Here is an 11,987-nt window from a genome sequence, read left to right as displayed (position 1 = left end):
GCTTGTGCAGCAGTTCTGGGTTTGTTTGTCCCCAACCAAAGGGCTTTCCTTGGGAAAAAGTTTGTTAGTATTTAGAAAAGCAAAGCTGAAGGGCTTGACTATGAAGATTCCAAGAACAGGCACAGAAGATGGCAACAGTTGTCAGGTACTGCCTGGAGATCAATGCAGAAATATAGTCCCACAGAACAGAAGATTGATCTGCTCAGTTGATTGCTCAGAAGATTGATCTGCTCAGAGTTGTCAGGGCTGATGGTCTGTGCTCCAGGGATGCAGGAGGCACAGCCAAGGGGTCACCACTGGGCAGGGGAGCTGCCTCTTGGTGAAATAGAAAAGCACCCCCTGAGCCAGAGATCTGAATGGTTTGGCTTTCCAAATTATCACAGTGATGCTGAGGAGGGAAGAGAAACCTCCATCATATTCGTGGCTGCTGTTACTGCCACTGAGAGACATCACCAGCCAACACCATCAGCATCAAGCTGATGGGACCAGCATCAAGCTCTGGGCAGTGCCTGGCAGATAGCAGACTATAGTCTGCTGAGATGTATATACCCAGCACCCTCCATTTCTCTCCCAAATTCTCCCAAATTCCCTCATCCTTATTTTTGAAAGAACTGAAAACTGACGTGGTAGCAAAAGTCACACAGGGCATTTCACATGGTCATCAAGGTTGGAGGAGACCTTCAAGATCATCTATTCCAACAATCAACCATAATCACAGCACACCATAATCACTCCTAAACCATATTCCCTTTTTGATAGAACACTGGGCTTGGGCTGCTGTTGGAGCATGAAATGGGGGTGACAGTCCCACACAGCACCTGGGTTTGCCCCCGAGGGTGAAATGTGCTGATAGTGCAGGCAATAAATGATGCCTAATAGAGGAGAAACTGAGAGATCACTGCTATCAGCCCCGTTGGTGAATTATCTGAGGAGCAAATGAATCACTCCAATAGCCTTGCAGAGCTGTCATAGATTTAGCTTTCACCAAAACCGAAACTTGTGTTTCAGTAAACTAGTGGTGGATTCTGTATGTAACCAGCCCTCGGGGCTGAGTTTCGTTCTGTCTGGGGTAACATTGTCCCTCTTCATTTCACAACTGTGAGCAGCCAAAACTGGTTTCACTGGGGCTGGATGCACGTGAACCCACACAGAGGCACCCAGGGAGCTCTGCCAGGGCACAGACAGACTTGGGGGGAGAGATAAGGGGCAAGGCTGGCACATCACAGCCACTTGGCTTCCCCTCTGCTCTGCTCTCCTGAGACCCACCTGGAATACTGCACACAGTTCTGGTGTCCTCAACATCAGAAGGACATGGAACTGTTGGAGCAAGTCCAGAGGAGGCCACCAAGGTGCTAAGAGCACTGGAGCATCTCCCTGTGAGGACAGGCTGAGGGAGTTGGGACTGTTCAGCCTGGAGAAGAGAAGGTTGTGTGGAGACCTCAGAGCAACTTTTCACTCTCTGAAGGGCCTACAAGGAGCTGGAGAGGGACTCTGTGTTAGGAACTGCAGGGACAGGACAAGGGGGAATGGGGTCAAACTGAAAGAAGGAAACTCTAGGCTAGATAATAGAAAAAAGTTTTTCCCTGTGAGGGTGGTGAGACACTGGCACAGGTTGCCCAGGGATGTTGTGGCTGCCCTGACCCTGGTGGTGTTCAATCCAGGCTGGATGAGCCTTGAGCAACCTGATCTAGTGAGGAGCTGTCCCTGCCCAGGGCAGAGGTTGGGACTGGATGGTCTCTAAGGTCCATTCCAACCCTTAAATTCTATGATTCTCTAATTCCTACCTGATTTGTTAACACATCCTGTGGAAATGAGCACAAACCAGGCAAGTTGGCCACTGCTTGCTTCTAGGCATAAAGTCATGGAAAATCATGCAATGAGGCAAAGTGAATTTTTCCAGGTGATTATCCTTTTACCAACTACTCCATATGGCTCTGCCCAACCTTGGCACACATGGGGAGCACTGTGGGACATCAGCCACCCCACACAGCTCCACGCAGGCAGGCTCAGCCCTCTGCTAACCAAACTGTCCTCTGGCCCTGGTGGAAAACACAAGACTCAGTGTATTTCCCAGCTGCACAACCCCTTTTAGCTGTAAGTATAAATCAGGGGCACTGCAAAGACTGTGATTCTTAATTTGACTTTATATTTTCAGTGCCCATCTCTCCTTTCCCGACAGGCAGGGACAGTGAACAGAGGAAGCTTCTTCTTTTTTTTTTTTTTTTTTTTTTTGTATCTTCTTATTTTTCAACACTATTTTCACTGAGAGGGGTTTTCCACCATTCAGCTTCATCTTCCACTTCCTAGTTACAGCTCTCAAGAAGTGACACAGAAAGCGATAACCAAAAAGAGACATAACTGCCTGATCTTGTTAAGGAAGTAAATATTCCTCAGACTTCCACAAAAGGATCAATCCCAGGCAAATGGTTGAAAAAGCTCAGGGCAATGCTGAGCAGGAGCAGAGCAGACATCCCAGTTCCTGTGGAGAGCAGCAGGTTGTACCCCTGAAATCCAGGAATAGCTTTTCCATGGATGAACTTTACTGCTTTCATAACTCAAGTTCAGTCCCCATGGCAAGGGGGGTTGGAAATAAATGATCTTTAAGGTCCCTTCCCACCCAAACCATTCTGTAATTCCATGATTTTCTTTGGAAAATCGTGGAATTGAGTTATCATCTGTTGGGAAAAACCCTGGGGTGTATAACCTGAGAAAACAGAAGAGGCAACTGAACACATGGAGGAGGAAAGTTATAAACAGATTTAAGGAAGCCTCTGAAAAGCACAGCTGGTGGATCACTTATTAATCCAAAAGCCCCACCAATCATTTTGAGGTGCAAAACCATTGTGGGGGCACACAGGAAACCCCCTGGCAGCACCAGGGATGCCAAAGCATCCCTTGAGTGCTGAGAATGACCCATCGTCACGCGCAGCATCACCGTCCCTGGCACGTGCTGCTCTGCAAGCTCTGGGGTGGCAAAGAAAGCCCAAGATTTCTCAACCCACAGCGTGAGCTGCTTGGCAGGGCACAAAAAAACCCACCCCAAAACCCCACGGTAGGAGTTACCCATTCTGCTGTTGGCTTGGGGCTGAGGACCTGATGCTGCTGTGGAAAGCGAGTGAAGTTGGCTCCGTAATCGTAATTCACTCGTGGTCATGTTTTGTTTTCAAGCAGTTTGCATTATCTGATTTCTCAAACCATGATAACAAGTTTCTGTCTTATGACCCTTCATCACTATAAATAGTTGGTATTTGTGTTATTGTTCAGAGTGTTCAAGGCAAATCATCACAGAGTCAATATTCTCCAGAAGATCCACAACCTCCAGTAATACCAAAACTCGAAAAAAGAAACTCTTTGCAGCAGCACTTGTGCAATGAGCTGCTTGAGGCTGGAGTTGCTCAAAGCTGCCTCAAAGAATGCTCCAAAAAGGCAGTGCAAGAGATTTTGGGTAGTGGATCATATAGTCAGAGGGGTTTTTGCATAGTTTTACATGATTAACTTACTTGCAAACAAACTTACTTGGGAAAACCTTGTCCATCCTCCCTGCTGGCTCAGAGCACACACTCCTCACTCCCTGAGACACCAGTGATGAGATCCCATTGGTTTCTCTAAGGACAGAAACAGGCCAGGGCTGTGAACCTTGGGAAATCCCTGCCAACAGCTGATTTTAAGGGAGAAGGAAGGTGGTAACACCTGTGTTTGCTTTGTGGCGTGGGAAATAGCCTCATGTGGATGATGACAACATCACTCACTTGGCCTGAGGCTGCATCAATGGCTCATCAGGAGACCCAGAGACAAAATGGTCTTACAGCAGCACTGGCCTCACCCACAACTTCACAGACCCTTCATAGAGTGGCTCAAAATGGCAAAGAACATGTGAAACTGGCAATAAATAACAGCCCATTCTTCTAGGATAGCAGAAGGCACCTGCAATCCCAGGGCAGAATCATATAATCAACCTGGTTGCAAAAGACCTCCAAGATCATCAAGTCCAACCCTACTGTGGTTCTTAGGCCAGGGCACTAAGTGCCACATCCAGTCTCTGCTTAATGGGCTGCAAAAGACTTCCAAATACTGGGAATTTTATATGTGCAATCTAAAATGTGCAAGTTTATCACCAAAGTCAAATTTGTCACCAAAACACTGAATCTACAGATGGGAACAAGTCTCCACCCACTGATTCTTTCATGTGACAATTCCACCTGAATTTAGATCCAGATGGAAGTTCTGGACCTTCTAAGAACTTCTTATGTAAGGTTCTCTCTGTGTCATGTTAGAAGTCACATTAAAGCCACAATAACATTCTCAATTCATGATTAACATCTTGGGTTTTGACATTTCAATGTTGCAAGATAAACCAATGACATTGGTTGAATTTCCAAAGACCAAGAGTTACCTCTTGAGGTCCATGTGAGTCATGTTGCAATTTCCATGCTAAGAAAGCAGGTTCCAGATGTGAAATGTCCAACGTCATGTCTTGCCACCGTGAAAAATTCTTGGGAAAAAAAAAAAGGAGTCGACTTGATGCTTCATCAGCAACTGTTAGTCATCGATGATGAGACTGATGAGAGAGCACATGCCATCAAAACTGTTCTCCACACAAGGTGAATGAAAGGACACAAAGTCTCTACTTCCTCCACAGCATCACTGGCAGCAGATCTTCCAAATCTGAAGGGATGAGAGATGGGAGAGGAAAGAGGGAAGCACATCACTATGACAGCCTAGAAATCTAGGGGACCCTCCAATTATCTCTAGAATAGATATTGCAGAAAATCACAGAATCATCAAGGTTGGAAAAGACCTCTAAGATCATCGAGTCCACTCTCTGATGAATCAGCACCTTGTCAACTAGACCAGAGCACCGAGTGCCATGTCCAGTCAGTTCTTGGACACCTCCAGGGATGGTGAGATACCTCCAGGGGTGGTGAGAGAAATCCAAGGTTGGTGAGATACCTCCAGGGATGGTCATACACAGGACACAAAGTTCCTCTGTCCAAAAGCAATGACAGAGACCAAGAAGGCCAAAAAAAATAATGTCAAAACTCGACACATAAATCTTGCCAACATAAGAACAGCCTCTTTAATTAGCAGGGTGAGGTGCCACCACCAGGACAGGACCCTGAGGACCCCTGACCCCTCATGCAGGCTCAGAGTACCCAGGACAACATCCAGGACAAACCTTTCCTCGTGCCACATTGTGGGGGAAAGTATTTGCCCAAAGGTCTCAGTTTTAGTGCAGAAACAGCATTCTGCTGCCCTGCTGTGCTCCTTGTGAACTTGCTGCTCTCAGAAGTTTGTGGGAGGTGGGTAAAAAGTGCATGAATGGCTTTTGAGTAACACGTTTTCCTTCCTGAAATGATCTTCTTGGCAAATATGAAAGCTGTTTCCTAAAGGTTTAGAAATACACCCACATCCCCCGGACACTCTTTAGGAAAAGGTGCTTTATTCATTCATGCAACCACTTTGTAGTAGTGCAGAGTCAATGCCTTTCCACAGCAGTAAGCAAGGGCTGAGTCAGAGCGAAACTTGCACCGTCAAGATCTCTGACGCGGCGAAGGAAACACAGGTAAACACAGCAGAGAATCACCGAGTTTCCTTTGTGGAACACACACATCTGACTTACGCTGCTACCAAACCCAAAACACAGAGCAGGTTCCAAAACAGGGAATTGCACAAGACTGAGAACAGCTCGACACCCTTTGGGTGTCAAGCCAATGACTTCATGGAGACCAACAGATTGCTCAAAGGACGAGAAGGTTGGAAATGAGCACTCAGCTCCTCAGCAGGATGGAAGGAGGTTTCTGGGGGTCATGGTGTTGCTGCACAAGCTCCTGCTGATGTCAGGGGAGATTCCCTAACTCCCTTTGCTTTGTATTCCATGAAAATATCAGCACTATGGCTGAGGCTGAGTGACCACTCTGCTGCAGGGGACCCAATTTGCAGGGGAGTGCCTAGGGCTGCATCCTTCAGCAGAGGGAGAAGATTTGATCCCTCCAGGATTTGGTCCAGGATATTCACTCCTGTGAGCATCACACCCACTGACCTTACAGTGGGGATGATGCTTCAATGCCCTGATGAAGCTTAAGAAGCCATTCAGGTCTTGGCTTTGCTGACCCCTGGCAGGTTTGAATTAATGCTAAAGAAGCAAAAAAAAAATCACCCAGGAAAAAGTAGAATCCTGCTTGGGGAAATTGGGTTTAAAACCACTGGGGTTTTATCTGAGCCTTCTGCTCTTCTCCTTTCTGTTGGCTTCTGCTGGCAGCCAAGGGAGAAACCACAGGGCTGAGTTAGAGCAGGGGAAGAAAAATGGGTCACCAAAAACATGACACATGCTGTGATTCAATGCAGTATTCATTGTTCAGCACAGTGCCTGCAGTGATTCACCAGGAGCACGTTTCCCCAGCACCCCTGGAAGGGGCAACAACAACAAAAGGAAAACAAATCCCAATCCAAAACCCCACACTGCTCCTGCCCCAAACCCTCTGGTCACTGAGGTTTCATCCCCTTTGCTCTTACTCACACATACACACACCAAACATTCCTCTCTTGCTCCTAAAGTAAAAAAAAAAAAAAAAAAACCAATCTCAAATAATACTTAGCATTTTTCCAGTTGGTTTTTCTTTTTGCAACAAGTTCCTTTGCAAGCATTTGCAAATTCAACTTGAAAGAAGTTCAGTGAAGGAGATGATGACCAAAGGGAGTTGGCCAAAGCAAAGTATCAAGGTAAGTTATGTCGAAACAACGAGAGGTTTCAAAGAAAACCCTGAATTCAGAAAGGCAAATTTTATCTTCCCTTTCACTTTCTTGGACAACAGATTCCTGAACTAATGGGTGAAATCTTTTTTTATCAAAAGGAAGCAGGAGTGTGTGGACTAATATATAAAGAAAGAAAAGAGAGGGAAGCGGAAAATGAGTGGACGTCAGAGGAATTATCTCCAGCTCTGAAAGGGGCAGTTTTATCAGAGCTGGACAAGAAGTCCCAGTTAAGACAGGACACACAGTCTGCACAGCCAGAGTTCCTTGAATGGGACTTGTGTCCTTTTCCAGGAAAAGAAATAGGATTTCAAAGAATTAAAAAAAGGTAAATATTCATGCTGAGGCACTTGAACACCAAGCACCAACCTTGAAATAGTGGCACAAACTCTGCTCCTGTCCTGCTGCTCAAGGAGAGCCTGGAGGAACCAGAGCAGTGATGCATCTCCACCAGGCTGAGAATCCCCACACATACACCAGCTGAAATTTGGGAGCACAGTCTTGGAGCAGTGAAAAATTCCCATTGCCTATGCACCAGCTGAAAAATAAACTCATTCCACCCGAAGCTTTTAGATACTTTTGTGTGTTTGCAGAGCAGCACTAAACACCAAAGGAGGAGACAGTATATTCACACAGGTGCATGAAAATTCTGCTGAGTGATGCAGCTGCAGGTTTGATAGGTTTAAAAGTAGAAACACTTCTTTCCTCTCCCCCCAATAATAGGACATTCATCTAAAAATAAAAAGTGACTGTGAGAAGGCAGAAGGAACCTCACACAGCACCTTGGCTGCTTCTCGTGTCTCTGCAGCTTTCTTCTTCAGCCACAGTTAAATTTACAAGAAGCAAGCAATGACAAAAAAAATGCAGAGTCTAAGCACAAAAAGAATTGATGGGGTGTGAGGAGAGGAGGGGGGTCAAGAGAACAGGAAACCCAAGTTGACGGGAAACCCAAGTGACATTTGGGTTTAATGAATGACTTAAAACCCCAATATTGCTCGTCAGGAAATGGGGAAAGGAAACGGAGTGATGTTTTGAGAGTATAAATTAGGGGCTCCATCAAGGTGAAAGCTGCAGAGCTGCTTTAGACCCTCCTGGGAAATCCAGCTGAGAGGGAAACAGCTTATTTCCACAGCTCCAGCTGCCAAGCCATGCCAGTCCTGCTCCTACTGCTCCTGGCCGTGGGCACCATGCCCATCCGTGGAGAATCCTCCTGCCGCCACTTCCACGAGCTCCTGCCCGCGAAGCTCAAAGAGCTCAGGGTCAAATTTGAGGAAATTAAGGATTATTTTGTAAGTATAACCCTGCTCGTCTCTTCTCCTTCTCGTTTTGTCTCTCTTTTTTTTTTTTTCTCTCGTTGTTGTTGTTGCAAAGTTCAGTGATTTGGTGGAGGGGGAAGAGCTTCCTCCCAGCAGAAATGATTTGGGGTGTGTTGCGTTCCGGGTGAGCAAGAGAAGTTGAGTTTCATTGCAAGCTGAGAGGCAGCACACAGAGGGTTTTCTTCCTAGTTTTAATTGCTGTGAACTGGAGAGATTTCATAATTAACCTTATGAACCTTCTTAGACTTCCCCTGAAGTCTTGCAAACCGAATTAATCACCCAATTAATAGGAAGGAAATAATCATTTCTTCAGGGCAACAAGGTCCAGCCTTGCTGAAGTCAATGCTAGGTGAAAAGAGAAACTTTTGCTACAGACTTTTTTCTTTGAAAGAACCACAAAAGCCTGCACAGGGTGTTGCATGACTGGAGAAATGCTGCAGTAACTGAGCACCTGCTTTGGTGGCTGTACAAGGTCAGTGATCTGCAGCTAAGAGGAGCCTCAAGGGGCTGAGAAAACAGCACAAGATGCACTCAGAGCATCTGTCATGGCATCACTACTGACAGAGACAGTTGGTCATGTCTTTGCCACTGTTTTAGGTAATGTCGGTGTGTTCTAGCAACAAAACAAGATAGTTCTCCAGATTAAATCTCAAACTCATGTCATGGCTTGTATTTATTATCCAACGAACACAGCCAAGACTTAGGATGTAAAGCTTGCTGGAAATCTCCCAGATCACGATGGGAAGGAATCTTTTTAACCTCTCAGGACAGCTTCTAAGTCCTTTGGTGCCATGGGGTGATGCTTTGGGTGGTGCCAACACAGCCCACTGCAGTTCTTTGGTCTTCCACAAGAACAAATCCTCCTTTTAGAGACTTACAAAAGCAACAAAACCAGGGGGGATTGAACCCTCCTGAGAGGTTGGGGTGGTTTCCAGGGTCTGCCATCACTTTGCCTCCTCTCTGAAGAGCATTGCAGCAGCACTGCTAGGTAACACCCTGTGCAGCTGATGAGTGTGCTGTGCTGGCAGCAGCCAGAGGAGTTTCACATTAACGAAATCAATGGCACTGAAGATTGTGATTTCATTTTCTGGCTGCCTTGACCTAACAGTCATTGTGCTGCAAGATTATGGACCAGAGAACTGGTGACTCCTGCACTTGGTATTGCTGGGCTCTGCACACACATCTGTGCTGGGTGCTCTGTGCCTTGGCTGCTGAGAGAGCATAAATGAAACAAGAAAAGGATGAGTTGAGAAGGCAGAGTGACAAGAGTGTTGCCTGCCTGCCTAAAGGAGCTCACCTTCCCATTGCATCCCACAGCAATCCAAAGATGATGAACTCAGCATTCAGCTGCTCAGCTCTGACCTGCTGGATGAATTCAAGGTAAGAACTACAATTCTCCTCTCTTAAGTCCCTGATCTTCCTCCATCCTTGGGCTGGGTGATTTCTAAGAGAGGAACCAGCCTGGAAATTGGGGCATGGTTTAGTGTCACAGCAGGACAGCTCTGCAGCCCAGCAGTGACACGTGGCTCCCCCCACGCAGCCACAGGCAGCAGAGCTCACTCTGGGAGTGCTCTGACCACCGCAGGGACTCTGATTTCTGAGCACACCCACACACATCTGTGCTGGTGGCCATCCCCAACGTGCTTCTCTCCTCTCCCTCCCCAGGGGAGCTTAGGCTGCCAGTCGGTGTCGGAGATGATGGGGTTCTACATGGAGGAGGTGCTGCCCAGAGCCATGAGGACCAGCACAGATCACCAGCACAGCATGGGCGACCTGGGCAACCTCCTGCTGAGCCTGAAGGCAATGATGAGGCAATGTGTGAGTGGGGGCAGAGCTATGGGCACAGCCCCAGGGCAGCAGCAGGGAGGGCAGAAAGTGCTAGGGCTCCCCAGGAGGGACAGGGGACAGGGGTGGTGGGATGGTGTGGAAGAGAAGGGATCCAGGTAGACAGGGGCTGGAAGAGCCCACGAGGATGAGGTTTCTGCTCACCAGGACTTCATCAGCTCAATAGTGGTGATGCAGAGGGTCTGCTCAGGAGCAGCACTTGCTGCCAGCCCCACAAAATGGGGCTGAAGAGAGAAGGAGGGATGTGAGTGGAGGGTCTGTCCCTTACCTGGGTGCCAGAGCAGCGTGGCTCTGTGAGGATGTCTCCTGAGATCACACCTGGTGTGGCCATGAACCGTCACCTGCATCAGGCAGGACAAACCCTGTCCCAGACAGAGAGCACTGCAGGCCACCTGGGGCTGGTAGCACAGGGCACAGGGCTGAGAACAGGTCCAGGGTCAGGTCACACCAGACTCCTTCCATCAGTACACGGTGCAGAAGAGTTGTACTTCTGCCCCCGAGAGTCCTGTGGCTGCACAGAGGGAAGGGGAAGGTGGAGAGTGGCAGTGACGAGGGGCAGAAGGAGGGGAGAGCTGCTGCCACACATCCCAGGGAGGAAATCCATGGGGCTGAAGCTCTTGTCCCTTTGCAGCACAGGTTCTTCACGTGCGAGGAGAGGAGCAGAAGCATGAAGCACATCAAGGAGACGTTCGCCAAGGTTAGATCCTGCTTAAGTGGCTATGCTGAGGGGGAGGAACCTGCTCTCATGGCAAGGCAAAGAACTTGCTGATGGCTCCAACTTAGGATGGAGAACAGAACCCAAAATGTCTTTAATTACCTAAATACCTAAGGCAGAGAAATCCCGTGGGAGCAGCCAGTGGGTTCCCTCAGGGAACTGGGCAGGGAAGTGGGAGATGTTAGTGAAAGGAGAACATGCCCAGTGGTTGTACATCACATTTATCATCACACTCAGGCTAAACCCCTTTGGCTTTCACCTGCAGATGAACAGGAATGGAATCTACAAGGCCATGGGAGAGTTTGACATTTTCATCAACTACATCGAAAAGTACTTGATGATGAAGAGAAGAAAGTGAGAACTCCCCTGGGGCTGCATTTTTCACACCAGAGCCTGCTACTTGGTCAGAAATCAATTTAAGGCTGCAAGAGCTCAGATTATAAGGTATCTCAGGGGTCAAGACAAGAATTATAGGTCAATAACTTCCAGTTCAATGTTGTATTTTAAACTTGTTTTCTTCGATAATCGAATTTAACGGGTTTAATATTTATTACTTTGAATACCTCAGTGTTTATGTTTACAAGATGTTTTGAAGAAGAACTTAATGAGCTTATAAAATCCTATTTATTGTTCACTATTTCAATGCTGTTGATGATAATGTTATTTTATAGCTTCAAAACACCCAAGGCAGCATTTTTCTGGAGAGCAGACAGTGAGCAGAGTTATCCTGAGTGTAATTCCACTCCTGATCAGGAGAAATTCCAGCTCCAAGTTCAGTGAAGTTTAATTTTAAGCACATGAAACTCTCCTCATGTTCTATGCCTGTATTTATTGATGTAATCAAATGGTTTTATGGGGAGGAGGAGGAGGAGGAGGAATTGCACTCCCATGTCAACATGAGATGTTGCCACAGCAACAGCTTGGTTAGCCCCATCTCTAGACTTCATCTGATAGATTAATCCAGATTAAAGGAAAAATATAGTATCAGGAATGAAGTGTTCAGTTCTAATAGAACTTAACTACTGCTCAGTATGTTCCTTCCAGAGCTGCTGGGTCAGCCACTCTGCACTTTCAAAAGTTAATCTTACTGTTTTCCAGTCTTTGATTGGGTTTTACTCACCATTTTCTTGGGTTTTTTTTCTCTTAGAAGCCAGAGGATATTTAATTAACCACCATTTTAAGGTGGTTTGGGTAGTTTGCATTCAAATCCATGAAGCTGCTTGCTTCATGCCACGACCCAGAGGCATTTGCTTCTAATATTTAGAAGTAAAAAGGGTCCCAGTAGGATGAAACACTGTCAGTTTGCTGTTTGCTTTGTAAGCTCCCAATGAAGACAGGCTATTTATCTTGGATTTATTCTA

At 46.8% G+C, this 11,987-nt stretch overlaps 1 protein-coding gene across 1 annotated transcript; it reads left to right on the top strand.

Annotated features, from left to right (window-relative positions):
* The first annotated feature begins 7,937 nt into the window (after positions 1-7,937).
* On the top strand, positions 7,938-10,984 carry IL10 (interleukin 10). The gene is made up of 5 exons (XM_009077275.1): positions 7,938-8,039; positions 9,384-9,446; positions 9,732-9,884; positions 10,543-10,608; positions 10,892-10,984. The coding sequence occupies exons 1-5, from the start codon at positions 7,938-7,940 to the stop codon at positions 10,982-10,984; spliced, it is 477 nt and encodes a 158-aa protein (XP_009075523.1).
* The last annotated feature ends 1,003 nt before the right edge of the window (positions 10,985-11,987 follow it).

This window comes from Acanthisitta chloris, unplaced genomic scaffold (assembly GCF_000695815.1).
Source record: "Acanthisitta chloris isolate BGI_N310 unplaced genomic scaffold, ASM69581v1 scaffold38606, whole genome shotgun sequence".
NCBI classification, from domain to species: Eukaryota; Metazoa; Chordata; class Aves; order Passeriformes; family Acanthisittidae; genus Acanthisitta; species Acanthisitta chloris.
Note: the sequence above shows the minus strand (reverse complement) of the source record. Positions and strands in the feature narration are given on the sequence as shown.